The sequence below is a fragment of the Lethenteron reissneri genome, unplaced genomic scaffold (genome assembly GCF_015708825.2).
Source record: "Lethenteron reissneri isolate LAM-NWPU_2019-01 unplaced genomic scaffold, ASM1570882v1 scaffold_82, whole genome shotgun sequence".
NCBI classification, from domain to species: domain Eukaryota; kingdom Metazoa; phylum Chordata; class Hyperoartia; order Petromyzontiformes; family Petromyzontidae; genus Lethenteron; species Lethenteron reissneri.
This window is the reverse complement of record NW_026892351.1, coordinates 206,660-221,038: the sequence shown is the minus strand read 5'-3', so window position 1 is coordinate 221,038 and position 14,379 is coordinate 206,660. Positions and strand designations below refer to the sequence as shown.

General features: G+C 49.0%; 1 protein-coding gene across 1 annotated transcript; it reads left to right on the top strand.

Moving 5' to 3' along the window:
- Positions 1 to 185: 185 nt before the first annotated feature.
- On the top strand, positions 186 to 13,971 carry LOC133340149 (dual specificity tyrosine-phosphorylation-regulated kinase 4-like). Its single transcript, XM_061548217.1, has 13 exons — positions 186 to 206; positions 2,873 to 2,939; positions 3,619 to 3,721; positions 4,272 to 4,420; positions 5,561 to 5,697; positions 6,666 to 6,812; positions 8,170 to 8,308; positions 9,508 to 9,589; positions 9,830 to 10,002; positions 10,867 to 10,927; positions 11,342 to 11,459; positions 11,794 to 11,946; positions 13,254 to 13,971. The coding sequence occupies exons 2-13, from the start codon at positions 2,934 to 2,936 to the stop codon at positions 13,969 to 13,971; spliced, it is 1,986 nt and encodes a 661-aa protein (XP_061404201.1). The 5' UTR covers positions 186 to 206; positions 2,873 to 2,933.
- Positions 13,972 to 14,379: the final 408 nt, after the last annotated feature.

Here is a 14,379-nt window from a genome sequence, read left to right as displayed (position 1 = left end):
GCGAGGGGTTGGGCATGGGGGGGAGGGGCTCCGGTGGGGGGAGGAGCTCCGCTGAGGGGGAGGGGCTCCGGTGGGGGGAGGAGCTCCGGTGGGTGGGAGGGGCTTAGGTCTGCGACGTCATAGTGGGCGTGGTCACTTGGTACCGCCCCCTCGTGTCTCCCTCAGGCAGTTTGTCCGTTAGAGAGTCGGGGGAGCATCTGGCGAAGGTGAGAAATGGTGTGAGTCTGTGTGTGTGTGAGTCTGTGTGAGTCTGTGTGTGTGTGAGTCTCTGTGTGTGTGAGTCTGTGTGTGTGTGAGTCTGTGTGTGTGTGAGTCTGTGTGTGTGTGAGTCTGTGTGTGTAAGTGTGGGGAGCGGTAGTGTAGCGGTTAGCGCGCTGCGCTATGAACCTGGCGACCCGGGTTCGATTCCCGCTCACGGCTAACACCAGTGACGATTATCTGAACCGGTCCTGGGCCTCCCCTAGGTCGACTCAGCCTTAAATGAGTACCTGGTGCGGTGTGTAAACATCGCCACTGGGGAGACAAAGGCGGTCGGGCGTGGTGCTGGCCACCCACCCCCTCGTGTACCGTTCCGGCCTTCATAGGTGCTCGCTAACAGCACTTGCCCCTACAGTCTGTTAAGGCTATACGGGGGATCTTTATCTTTGTCTTTTGTAAGTCTGTGTGTGTGTGTGAGAGTCTGTGTGTGTGTGTGAGTCTGTGTGTGTGTGAGTCTGTGTGTGTGTGTGAGAGTCTGTGTGTGTGAGAGTCTGTGTGTGTGTGAGTCTGTGTGTGTGTGAGTCTGTGTGTGTGTGTGAGTCTGTGTGTGTGTGAGTCTGTGTGTGAGTCTGTGTGTGTGTGAGTCTGTGTGTGTGTGAGTCTGTGTGTGTGTGTGAGTCTGTGTGTGTGTGTGAGTCTGTGTGTGTGTGTGAGTCTGTGTGTGTGTGTGAGTGTGTGTGTGTGAGTCTGTGTGTGTGTGTGAGTCTGTGTGTGTGTGTGAGTCTGTGTGTGTGTGTGAGTCTGTGTGTGTGTGTGAGTCTGTGTGTGTGTGTGAGTCTCTGTGTGTGTGTGAGTCTCTGTGTGTGTGTGAGTCTGTGTGTGTGTGTGAGTCTGTGTGTGTGTGTGAGTCTGTGTGTGTGTGTGAGTCTGTGTGTGTGTGTGAGTCTGTGTGTGTGTGTGAGTCTGTGTGTGTGTGTGAGTCTGTGTGTGTGTGTGAGTCTGTGTGTGTGTGTGAGTCTGTGTGTGTGTGTGAGTCTGTGTGTGTGTGTGAGTCTGTGTGTGTGTGTGAGTCTGTGTGTGTGTGTGAGTCTGTGTGTGTGTGTGAGTCTGTGTGTGTGTGTGAGTCTGTGTGTGTGTGTGAGTCTGTGTGTGTGTGTGAGTCTGTGTGTGTGTGTAAACATCGCCACTAGGGAGACAAAGGCGGCCGGGCGTGGTGCTGGCCACCCACCCCCTCGTGTGCCGTTCTGCCCTTCATAGGTACTGCTGCTAACAGCACTTGCCCCAACAGTCTATTTCAGCTATAAGGGGGATCTTTATCTTTGTTGTTAGTGGTGGTGGTGTTGTTGGTGTTGATGGTGGTGGTATTGGTGGTGTTGATGGTGGTGGTCTTGGTGGTGTTGTTTGTGATGGTGGTGTTGTTGGTGGTTATGGTGGTGGTGTTGGTGTGTTTGTGATGGTGGTGTTGTTGGTGGTGGTGGTGTTGGTGTTCTTCGTGGTGGTGTTGGTGGTGGTGATGTTGATGGTGGTTTTATTGTTAGTGTTGGTGGTGTTGATGGTGGTGTTGATGGTGGTGTTGTTGATTGTGGTGTTGGTGGTTGTTGTGTTGGTGGTGGTCTTGGTGGTGGTGTTGGTGGTGTTGATGGTGGTGGTATTGTTGGTGTTGGTGGTGTTGATGGTGGTGGTGTTGATGGTGGTGTTGTTGATTGTGGTGTTGTTGATTGTGGTGTTGTTGGTGGTCGTGTTGGTGGTGGTGGTCTTGGTGGTGGTGTTGGTTGTGGTAGTGTTAGTGGTGTTGATGGAGGTGATGTTGATGGGGGCGGTGTTGGTGATGTTTTTGGTTATGGTGTTGATGGTGGTGATAGTCTTGTTGTTGTTGTTGGTGGTGGTATTGTTGGTGTTGGTGGTGTTGATGGTGGTGTTGATTGTACGATCCATCCTGGGTTTAACCAGGCTGGATTGTGTGAGGGGCTCACAAATGCTTGAAAGATCTGGAGACATTCCCACCAGTAAGCTCCTCCAGCAGGCAAGGCTGCATTGGCTGGGTCTTGTAGACCGCATACCCAAGCAGTTTATTTTGGTTGCATAAAGGAGGTTAAACGGGCACGACATGGGCTGTCAAAAAATATGGACTGATGCTGTATGGGAGGATGTGGAGCTGAGTGGACTTGCAGAAGACTGGTATCAGCGGTGTGGATAGCATCCTTCACGAGGAAGCTCGTGAAGGATCCCACGGGCAGTAGGAGGCAGTCGCCTTCCAACAACAACTGAGGACAGAGGAGTGACGCTCACAGCGAGTAGCGGATAAAATTCAACAAGTTGGCACAGTTGGGGATACAGCTGGTGTATCTGCCAGTCATCTCAGCCAACCTTTGGAACCTGGGTCTATCCCGTGACGTCTTGTCAGCCTTCGACACTTCACGTGGACTAAAAGTGCACCTGGCCTGGTACAGACGCCGTGGTGTCATCACCCCTACTTAGTGGCGAATGTCGGTTGTTGTTGTTTTTGTATTTCGTCTTGTGAGTGAGTGGTGATGATGTGAGTCTGTGTTGATGATGTGGGTTCATGGTGAGGATGTAAGCCCGCGTTGTGACTTGACTCGTGTTGAGATCTGGAAGCCCTCACTCCCCCTCGACTCTTTGTGATCCTCGCCTTCGTCTCCTGCTCCGCACGCAGAGACCCGGACTGTGCGAGAGACGCTGTGAGATCTGTGCACCCTGCTCTGCAAGTTGCTACCATGGAGGTACGTGTGGCTCTTCGACTCGTGTGGTGAAGTATTGATGGACGTGTGCTCTCCACTCTGAGTGTGGCTACCTGTCGCTTATCCATATACCTGAGTGTACATCGACTTGCCTGCCTGAGTGTGTGTGCATCTATCAGAGTATCTCCCCCGAGATCCTGTCTGTGTACCTGCCTGTCTACACGTGAATAATCTACAGTACTTTTATTATCCACTACTGGATGAAGGCCTCCTTCCCTGAGTTCCTGCTACCCCTCACGATCCTGCAATGGCATAATCCACCAAGCACCGATTTTGTCACTCCATCTTTCTGGAAGCTGTCCTCTCAAACGTGCTCCGATACTTGGCTGCAGCTCCGTTATTCTTCTTGACCATCGGCCATCGTTGTTCCTCCTGGCCGTGGCATGTCCTGGCCCGGCCCCTCTTTTCTTAACAGTTTGAAGGATGCCATTAACCTGTGTGTGTCCTCTAAATCCACACGTGTCTCATTGTAATACCCAAGTGTGACATCAGATATTGGCCAAATATCCCAACGCTGAGAACTGACACAACATCTTGGCAGGACCCTCCTGTTTGTGGAGCCCAGGATCTCAGAGATCCTGGCTCAGTGCTCGCCTCCTGCACTTTCCTCAACATCTTGCTAAAGTTTACGTGGTGGACCTTTGTCTTTGTGTGTGTGTAGATGAGCCGAGCTGGAGAGGCGAGGAGTAAGGGCGAATCTTGCACCACGTGGAGTGCGCTGTCCTCAGAGGGCACCGCCTCCATCTGCAACAAATCACCGCAAGGTAAGAACAGTAATGAGGGACGTCACAGAGGGCCATGGTGAATGGTGGAACATCACAATGGCCATGTTACATGGTGGATGTCACAGTGGCCGTGATGCATTGGAGATTTCATAGCGGCCATGATGCATGGGTGATATCCAGGTGGCCACGTTGCATGAGGGACTTCATGTTGGCAGTGTTGCATGCGGGACTTAATGGTAGCCATGTTGCATGGGGGACTGCATCATGGTGGCCATGTTGCATGGGGATGATTTTCTGTGCTCTGGCCTCAGCACATCACACGCTTTCAGATGCACTTCCGATATTAGGAAGCCACTGGAGCTATACACTTTTAAATCATCTAGATTGAAAACTACTTTCTTTAGGACGTTTCATGTTTAGTTTAATGTCCTTCCATTTGGCAAAATTGGCTAAGTACGGTGCAAAAGAAGTTGAACATACATACAGACATAACTGGTATTGGCCAAAACATCCCAATCCTGTAATATTTTCCTACAAATTGCTCAACTTTGGGATCACACAGATGTTGTTGTTATTCTCATGTCTGCAGAAATCATGGCTCTCTTTGGCCCTCACTTGACCCACCGTGAGAAGCTAGAACTCGCAGCCATGCAGGAAGTGTGGTACTTTGCACTTTGCAACAAATCTGAGGGATGCAACAATGATGGATACGACGACCAAGAACGAAATTACATTCTGGTGAGGCTCGCAACAAAACACCAGTTGTGAGGGCGGTCACAGGGCCCATCGGTAGCGGGGTTTGTGGCTTCTTGTTATTGCACCTGAAGTACCAACCAGGGCTATCACACACACCAATGCACTTCAGAATCAGAATTTTTTATCGCGAGTAAAGCCCATTGAGCTAAGAAGCTCTATTTTGAAGGGAGACTGAGCCAGCAAACATCAGAACATTCCACAACGACAGATTTTAGAAAGCGTAATCATTACAGAAAATACATTAGAAAATGACATTCTCACTTAAGTCTTGACTTAAAGCTTTCGTGACTGCAAGAATTCATATTTTTTGGGTCTTTCGGTAAAGTCACGTAGATAGGTTCAAAGAATATAACCAAAAACTAAAACTACGTTTCAATCGCAACACAATCGGTCGTCTTCAGGAAAAGGGGGGTTAGCTTCCAAAGGCAAACTGTTTATTAGGGTTTGAAATGGGCATTGCCCAAATGTCAGCAGCCAATATTAATGCAAGTGGTGGGCAGCCAACCCGACAGTTTCAGATCTGACTGATGTTCGTGAACATAAGTCAAATCTGAAACTAGGTAGGATCTGAAACACGGTAGGACCAATACCTCAGCCGTGGCTGATCATTGTTTTAATGCGGTGGTCTCACACGAAATTTATTTCTCCAAGACGAAGGTACTTTGCAAGCCCACTGGCTATCAACAAAGATTACTTCATGAAGCCATCCATTTTTATTGACACAGACACAATTTAAACCAAGAAGATGGGTACAAACTGAGTAATCATTGGAAGGACATTACCAACCTGTTTAAGTCACAATTGGCTATGATCTTCCCATCCTACCACCTTCTGATGATAGTCGTGCTTTATGCCCATTTCAAACTTGCGCTTTCACACTAACACAGCCACTTTGCGTGCCGACCTCTCGGTTGCAGCTCTGCGATATTCCATGAACATACTAATCTGTCATTAACATGATAATTTTCACCCGGCAACCCTTTGATTGTTTTTAGTTTTTTGTTATTTTCTTTGAATCTATGTACGTGACTTTACCAAAAGACCCAAAGAATATACATTCTCGCTTCTTAAATTTTGTGATTTTAATTATATTCACTTTAAATGATTGTACCTTTTGTGCAGTTCCGGCATGAGCACCTCCGCTATCGCTATGAGGTGCTGAAGAAGATTGGAGAAGGAGGTCAAGGCCAGGTGATCCAATGCCTTGATCACAAAAGAAACATCCTGGTGGCCATCAAGATCCTGGTGTCACCATCGAGGTAAGACTTCAGAGCCGCACCGTCATGAGGCCGATGTTGTTGTTAAGTCCGTTGCCACGGGCAGCCGTGCGATGCAGCGGTGACAATCGTGCATCAAAGCGAGAAGGGGAGCCTGGGTTCGACTCCTGATTCGGGTGCCCTCCTGTATGGAGTCTGCATGTTCTACCCCTGTTCTGCATCAGTTCCTTCTGGGTTCTCAGATTTTTCCTCCCTAAAGCTTAATATACACACACACAGAGTAAACTAATATTGGGGCAAAACATCCCATTGCTGAAAGATTACGTGCACATTACGGGAATTCCTCATTTAATGCTGTAGATACATTCCTGAAAAGTTCCGCGTTCAGCAAAAAAAGTATTGAGCGAAAGTAATTTCCCCATAAATAATGTAATAATAATGTTTGGCGAGATACAATGCACTCATACACCTTGAGATGACGAGACCAATGACTGAGGGTATGCTGTCACGTTACTTTATCATTGCGAGTAATGTATCATTGCAGCTCAAGAAAGTAGTTTGTTGTCGACTACTCACAGATCGTGTTATAACGGGCGTGTTCCGTGCTTTAACAGGCGTGTTCTACGTTATAACGAGAAGCGTTCCGTGTTGCAATGGGCGCGTTCGTGTTATTACGGGCACATTCCGCGTTATGCGAAAAGTGTGCCCGAATGGAAGAGGCATATTGAAGTGAGAATGCGTTGTGTTAACATGCGTTTGCATTTAGATTTCTCAAATGACCAATCCGATTTGAATGGCTCTTCACTTCCAAATCCTATTGGGTGCCCTACGTCGGCTCCTGCTCCCTCTGTGGGAGCTCCTCACCAATGATAGTCGAGTGTGCTACTGGAACTCCTGGTGCTGTTAGACCTGGTGAATTCATATTAAATTATTTTATTCAGAATTTCATTTGGCTCTGGATATCCCTTAAGCAAATGTAGGCTCTTCATTTGTGGACTTCCTCTGTGCAGCTCCAAGCAGGAAACATACCAGAAGATGGAGCTCCAGATAGCTCTGGAACTTCAGGACGAGGGCAGTGATGAAGATTTCAACGTCATCAAAGTCCTGAACATATTTCATTTCAGAGGACACTACTGTATCGTCATGGAGCTGTTGAAGTATGTACTGCATGCCCCCCCCCCCCCTCCGCCAATAACGTGGTTAACTAACTTAAACAAACTTTCGTTATTTTTTAGAAGCGACCAGACCACAAATAAAAGCTTAACAAAGTAGCATTTTTCTTCTTGGTTCTTTCGGTAAAGTCACGTAGACAGACTCTGTCTCCCCGACAGACCTGTTCTTCACCTGATGACGGCTGCTTGCGTTGTGACCGAAACGTTGTGAGAATTATTTTATTATGTTTTATTTTTATTATTTTATTATTTCCATTCTACGTGACTTTACCGAAAGAACCAAGAAGATGAATCCCTGCAGTCACGAAAGCTTTAAATCTAAAAGTAGCATTTTGATTATAAATGTGGAAGGGAAAACCAGTGGACCCACAGAAAAATTCACATGCCCATGGGGAGAACATGCAATCTCCAAATCTACAGGCATCACGGTCGGGATCAAACCTAGGACCTCCTCCATACCAGGCGGGGGAGATGTCATCTCGCCACCGCGGCAAGCTGTTAATTCTTAATTTTGGAGCTTTCGTGACTGCAGGAATTACTCTTTGGTTCTTTCGGTAAAGTCACGTATAAAGATAAAATAATAAATTAAATAGCATACTACGACGTTTTGATTGCAACACAAGCAATCATCATCAGGTATAAATGAAATAGCAACAAAAATCTAACCATAAAACTATAGACAACCATATGTATTTTGGTGATATCTGTCTGCTTATATGTCTGTCTATAGTTTTCTGGTTAGATTTTTGTTGCCATTTCATTTATACCTGATGATAATTGCTTGTGTTGCAATCGAAACGTCGTAGTATGCTATTATTACATTTATTATTTTATCTTTATACGTGACTTTACCGAAAGAACCAAAGAGTAAGCTGTTAATGTTGAGATGCCCACGCCACCACCCATGCATTGTAATCCTGTGGAGCTGCCATGTGCCACGGGTGCATTGGAGGCCACTTGTCTTTCCTCCATTAGCCCTGCCACTTTCACCGACCCACGCCTCCACTCAATCAGCAGGGTGGCTGCATGGCAGTGGTGATGCTTGTGCCTCTCGGCGAAAATCGCTGTGTTGAGTTTTTATCTTCTCCCAATGGATAACCCTCCACTACCCGGCAACAAAGCCAATGAAATCAAGTTGTCAAGTGGGCAGATATGCCAACTGATTTGGTTTATGGGCAAATTGACGACCTCAACCCACACGGAACTATAACTCTTAATATTGGTCATAAACGTGCACGTGAACGTACAATATGAACGTGATTATCGTTATCAGAATCAGTGCAGCATTGTAGGGGATGGTACTGATGCCGTGTTTTTGTTGCTGCTTCTGCCTCTCTCACAGGGAGAGCCTTCATGAAGTGATTAGGAATGCGGGGCTCCGGCGGTTGGACATGGCGATGGTGAAAACCTACACCAGGGGCATCCTCAAGTTCTTGCGCCACATCAATTCCAGGAAAATCGTCCACGCGGACATCAAGCCTGTGAGTGGACACAGCGTTCAGCTTTCAATTTGGTGCAGAGGTGTATCACTCTTTGGTTCTTTCGGTAAAGTCACGTATAAAGATAAAATAAGAAATAAAATAATAGCATACGACGTTTCGATTGCAACACAAGCAATCGTCATCAGGTATAAAAGAAATAGCAACACAAATCTAACCACCAAACTATAGACAGACATATAAGCAGACAGACATCGCAAAGATACATAGAGAGAACACACATCGGCACACAGAGAGAGAACGTTTCTGTGACGAGGCCTTAAATAGAGAGAGGGGGGTGGGGGCGGAGAGAGGGAGGGGTTAGAGAAAAAATTAGCATGTCAATGAGTAGGACAACGGGTGACAAAGTACGCAAGCTTTGTATGTGACTTTACCGAAAGAACCAAAGAGTAATTCCTGCAGTCACGAAAGCTACAAATTAAGATTGCAGAGGTGTATCTTTATTGAGGACTCGTTCCACAGAGAAAACCGGCCATGTTGGTCACAAGGTCGATATGTAAGCTCTGCCCATCTCACTGGAAGGAGGCAGGGCCATGCTCCTCTGGTGAATGTGATCTGGTATGAATTTAACTATAGTGTAGAGTCGTGTCGCTCTTGGGGACTCACCAGGGAGAAAACCGGTAACGTTGATCAGCATTGCCCCAAACCCTGGGAGACATGAAACGGAGTCAAAAATAACAATTTTCAAAACGTGCGAAATGTGCATTTTGGCCTGACAACTGTTCGTTATCGAATTCCAATTTGCAAATTGATAAAAGGCCTAAGACAAAGGTCCAGTGGAAAGCGTCACAGAATTCGTGCACTCTCTTGTGTGTGTCTTTTTGTCTGTAACTCGTTAACGGGCACTCATCCAGCTGTGAGCTCCATGCAGCTCTCCTGTTGGAGCAACGGCAATCGGTTGTCAATAGAGCCACCCCCCTTCACTTTGATGGTGCCTGAGAGTGCTTTGAACGTGACACGCCTCTACTCACATCTACAATTTTGACATATTTGAAAGGGGCACCCCCCAGTGACAGCTGTCAGAAAACAGTGAATATTGCACTTGACTGACGCTTGTCGACAAGGCTATGCCTCATCTAGTTCCCCTGTTTAGCGTGTGTCGTGGTATGTGATTGATCCACTGCTGGCTGAATGATATCGGCATAACCTCTGAGCTTGAATTCATTCTACCCATCCTCCAGGAAAATGTTCTCGTCAAAGACACCGTGACTGGCACCGTGAGGATCACGGACTTTGGCACGAGCTTTTTCGTGGAAAGTCAACGTGAGTGACCTCACCTGGGTGTGTGAGTGTCTGCGTGTGGGTGTCTGTATGGCTGTCTTTGTGCATGGGTCTCTCTGCGTCCGTGTGAGTGTCTATATGTCAGTGTCTGTCTGAGTGTGTCTGTGTGTGAGTATCTTAGTGTCTGTACATGTGACTGTTTATGTGCATGATGATGATGCTGTTTAAGACACAGTGTGTACACACGCACATATGTTTGTTGTCCTTGTGATTTTTGTACAGCTATGAATGTTGGTGGCACCCTAGAATACTTGGCTCCGGAGCTGTTGCTGGGCTATAGCTTGACATGTGGAGTGGATATGTGGGCGCTGGGCTGCACGGTGGCTGAGTTGGCGACGGGCAGGGAATTATTCCGGTCCAACAGCCACGAAGATCACCTCCCGCGCTGCATAGAGGTATTTCCCACACGGCGTCTGTCCGCTCGTGATCCCCCTCTCTTTCCTTGGAGTCGTGGGCTATGGGGGTGGGAGGAGGGGGGGTGGCCAATTGGTGATCTGTGAATAACGGCCGTCGTATGTTGCGTGTACACGTGTGTGTCTTGTTTGTGTGGGGGAGCGGTAGTGTAGCGGTCAGCCTGCTGTGCTAGAAACTGAGGTTGATTCCAGCTCATGGGCAACACCAGTGACGATTGTCTGAACTGGTCCTGGGCCTCCTCTAGTTCGAGACAGCCTCAACTGAGTACCTGGTGGAGTGTGTAAAGTATCTGGGTCAATTCTAGATTTGAAGCTTTCGTGACTGCAAGGATTCATATTCTTAGGTTTTTTTGGTAAAGTCACGTAGGTAAAAAATGAAAAAATTTATAAAAGTAAAATAAAAATAAAATAAAAATCACGAAGTTTCAGAGGCAACACAAGCCTCCATCTTCAGGTGGAACATTCACAGCACGATAGCTGTATCAAGTGAGAGAAATTCCAAGAAACAGTCCTTGTATTAATATACTGGTTGAGGGTGGGAGGAGCCAAGGTAGGCCCTGAATATTATTTTTGTGAGGTTCGGTGCGGCTGAAGCACGCTGTTAGGAATGAGCCTTTGTTGTGTAAACTAGGTGCGGATGATGTAAAGGTGCGTGTAAAAGGGACTGAGCCTTTTTGTTATGGAGAGATGATGCGGCTGAAATCAGCCGCCACTCCTGTCTCTCTGTGCCACAGTGCTGGCCCTCAACAAACGCTGCTAATTTTGCTACTCGATCTAACAGCACTTGTCCCGACAGTGTGCCGAAGCTATACGGGTGACCTTTGTCTTCATGTCAACCATGTGCAGATTCTGGGGATGCCTCCGAGGTACATGGTGAATGGAGCACCCGACAGAACGCAGTTCTTTGGTGAGTTGAAGCGTGGGGTGAATGACAGACCGGATTCAGTTTTAGGGAGTGGCCTCAGGCTGTTGTTATTTTGTTTTGGAGGGGGCGTCTTTGTATTTTACATTACTTGGGTATGTGGGTGGGTAAATGGGTGTGTGGGCAAGTGGATGGGTATGTGGGTGAGTAGGCGAGTAGGTTGTTGGGTAATTGGGCGAATGGGTGAGTGGTTGGGTGAGTGGGTCAGCGAGAGGGTGGGTGGGTAGATGAGTGGGTGGGTGAGTGGGTAGGTGGATAGGTGAGTGAGCGATTGGGGAGGTGGAAGAGTGTATGGGTGGGTAGGTGGATGAGTGGGTTGATGAATCGGTCATTAAGTGGGTAGATGGGCGATGTGGTGGTTGGTGACTTCGTCTCTTCCGCTGTGCATGGCTCCTGCAGACCATCGGGGGAAGATGTTCTGCCCAGGCAAGAAAAGGGTTCCGGGGAGCTTCCCACTTCACAGGGTGCTCAAAAGCGATGACCCGGAGTTTGTCGAATTCATCAGCTCCTGTTTGCGGTAAGAACCACCCACCACTCCCACCCCCTCTCCACGAGGATTCCCCCCCTCCAATTGATCGGCGACCGCTCTCCACCGATCACCAGGAAGATGTGGAGCTGAGTGGACCTGCCAATAAGCGGTACCACTGGCCCTCTGTGGAGTTAGCCCTCTGTGGAGGAGTGGGAGGTCTGTCCAAGCCGCTGCTGGTCATCAGAGGACTGCCACTGCTACTGTGGCTTCCGCTGCTGCTGTGCATTCCTGGACCTCGTGGGAGAAGGGAAGGAACATCAAAGCTCTCACCATGCCTCTCTCACCACGTGGCCGCGTGTGTCCCCCGTGCATCTCTCAACAGATGGGATCCGAATTGTCGTATGACGCCAGTGCAGGCGCTGGCTCATAACTGGCTCCGGACCGCGGCCACCAGCACCACCACGGCCAGCAAAGCCACCACCACCACCGTTGCTGCTCCTGGCAGTGTGAAGCACTCTGGAGCTGCTGAGCGACGGTAAGCCACCATCTGCTTGTCCAGTGGTCAAGGCAGTCTATAGGGGGGTGCGGGGCCTGGGGCAAGTTACACGGTGTGGGCTTACGAATAGCAAAGGAATCCTCCTCTTTCAGTCTAAAATAAAGCGATAAATGTGATGTCATCACTTGTGAGCCAATCCGGAGCGATAGCCTACGTGTTAAACGGAAGTATTACGTCTGACACCGTGACATCGAAGCGCAGGGCCCCCCAAAGCGCAGGGCCCGGGGTGGTCACCCCCCGTACACCGTACCCGGGGGACGACTCTGCTCCTGTGTGTGTTTAATATCTATTTATCTTTATTGCTACTACCTCTACGCTTATTTAGCCAGCAATAGCCTCACTCAGTCTCAATACTTTTTTCAGGAGGGTCCTGCCAAGTTTTTTGCAGTACAGAACAAATGTACTGCTGCTGCTGCTGTGCGATCCCAATTGAGTGATTTGGAGTTTCAATTTACAACACTGGTGGAGATGTCCATCCAACACTGGTTGCACCGCGTGTTTGTGAGGGTTCAGTTGCCAAACCCAGAGGAATGGAAGTGAAATTTTAATGTGCAATTTTATTGAAGGATTGTGTTATCTTGGTGTGGTGTGAGGCTGTTTTTGTTGCTGTTTCGCTGCATTGCCCAAGCTTGCATTTAGTGTTGAACAACTGACAGGATTTTATTTACTTATGCCATTTGTATTTATACGCTTTATTTTTTTAGTATACTTTGGACTCCTTTTGTTTTGTTTGTTGTTATAACCTGCTGACCCTGTGACTTGACTGGACATCTGTGAAAGAAGAGCTTCATAGCTCATCAGACTCCTCTTCATCCAGTTTAAAGAAAGATTCTGATTCTGGAAACCCATGCAGGGGGGGGGGGGGGGCAGGCAGGGTAGGGTGGTTGGTAGAACACACTCCACATTCCACACAGAGAAAGTGGCCCCTGTATGGGACTCAATCCCAGCTCCTCTCTGGCTGTGAGTTCCAGCCAAAGAGAATGTGTAGATTCGGTTATATACGGATTTATTTTTCCATAATTGGTTTTTGGGTGAGGACAGATAATGAAGCGGCAATATCTTTCCCAAGTTGCCCTGCATCCACTGAGACACCGCCAGACTAATGCCCATTTCGTAACCAGACTCACGGTGGGCAAAGGTATGCTGCATTATTGCGGCACTGTTTATTAGCTGGGTTAATCTTCTGCGGCACACACTTAGTCCACCCATGGACAATGGGGGGAGGGGGGGGACTGATCTCTCCTGAAGCAGGAAGTTGGAACGGTGTCGTGCGCATTTCTTCACAGAATGGAGCCGGCACAGCGCCCATCCTCCTTGCTCGCCCAGGCCTCTAAAGAGAAGTTGAAGGTTGTGGAGGAAGAGACCATGGTGGAGGAGCTGGTGGTGCAAGAGGAGGAGACTCTCGTGGAGGAGCTGGTGGTACTCGAGGAGACCCTGGTAGAGGAGTTGGTGGTACAGGAGGAGACCTTGGTGGAGGAGTTGGTGGTACTTGAGGAGACCTTGGTGGAGGAGTTGGTGGTACAGGAGGAGACCCTGGTGGAGGAGTTGGTGGTACAAAAGACTCTGGTAGAGGAGTTGGTGGTACAGGAGGAGACCTTGGTGGAGGAGTTGGTGGTACAGGAGACCCTGGTGGAGGAGTTGGTGGTACAGGAGGAGACCTTGGTGGAGGAGTTGGTGGTACTTGAGGAGACCTTGGTGGAGGAGTTGGTGGTACAGGAGGAGACCTTGGTGGAGGAGTTGGTGGTACAGGAGACCCTGGTGGAGGAGTTTGTGGTACTTGAGGAGACGCTGGTGGAGGAGTTGGTGGTACAGGAGACCCTGGTGGAGGAGTTGGTGGTACAGGAGGAGACTCTGGTAGAGGAGTTGGTGGTGCAGCAGGAGAAGAGGAAGCAAGGGAGCCTGGCCCGCATAGGGAGAGCCATCCGCTCACTCCTCCGACGTGTGCTGCTTGTGGTGGCCGGTCCACTGCACAGTAGGGGTGGTGGAGGTGGTGGATCAGTGTGAACCCTGATCACTTTTAACCACACTCACCACACTCACAACACTCACCCTGCACCCACCCACCCGGTAATACCCTCCACCCACCACCCACACCCTGCACTCCACCCACCCTGTGATATCCTCCACCCCACCACCCACACCCTGCACCCACCCAGTCCGTGATAACCACCGCACCCACCGACACTCACGCACTGCACCCACCACACTCACCCCTGCACCCACCGACACTCACCCTGCACCCACCACACTCAAACCCTGCACCCTACCACACTCACCCTGCACCCACCACACTCAAACCTGCACCCACCAACACGTCACACCTGTCACCCACCACACACTCAACCCCTGCACCCACACCACTCACCCTGCAACCCACCAACACTCACCCTGCAACCACACACAACTCACCCT

Coding starts and splice junctions, on each gene's coding strand:
- LOC133340149 (XM_061548217.1), top strand. Junction 10,928..11,341: donor CGACAGAACGCAGTTCTTTG/GTGAGTTGAAGC, acceptor TGGCTCCTGCAG/ACCATCGGGGGAAGATGTTC. Junction 11,460..11,793: donor TTCATCAGCTCCTGTTTGCG/GTAAGAACCACC, acceptor ATCTCTCAACAG/ATGGGATCCGAATTGTCGTA.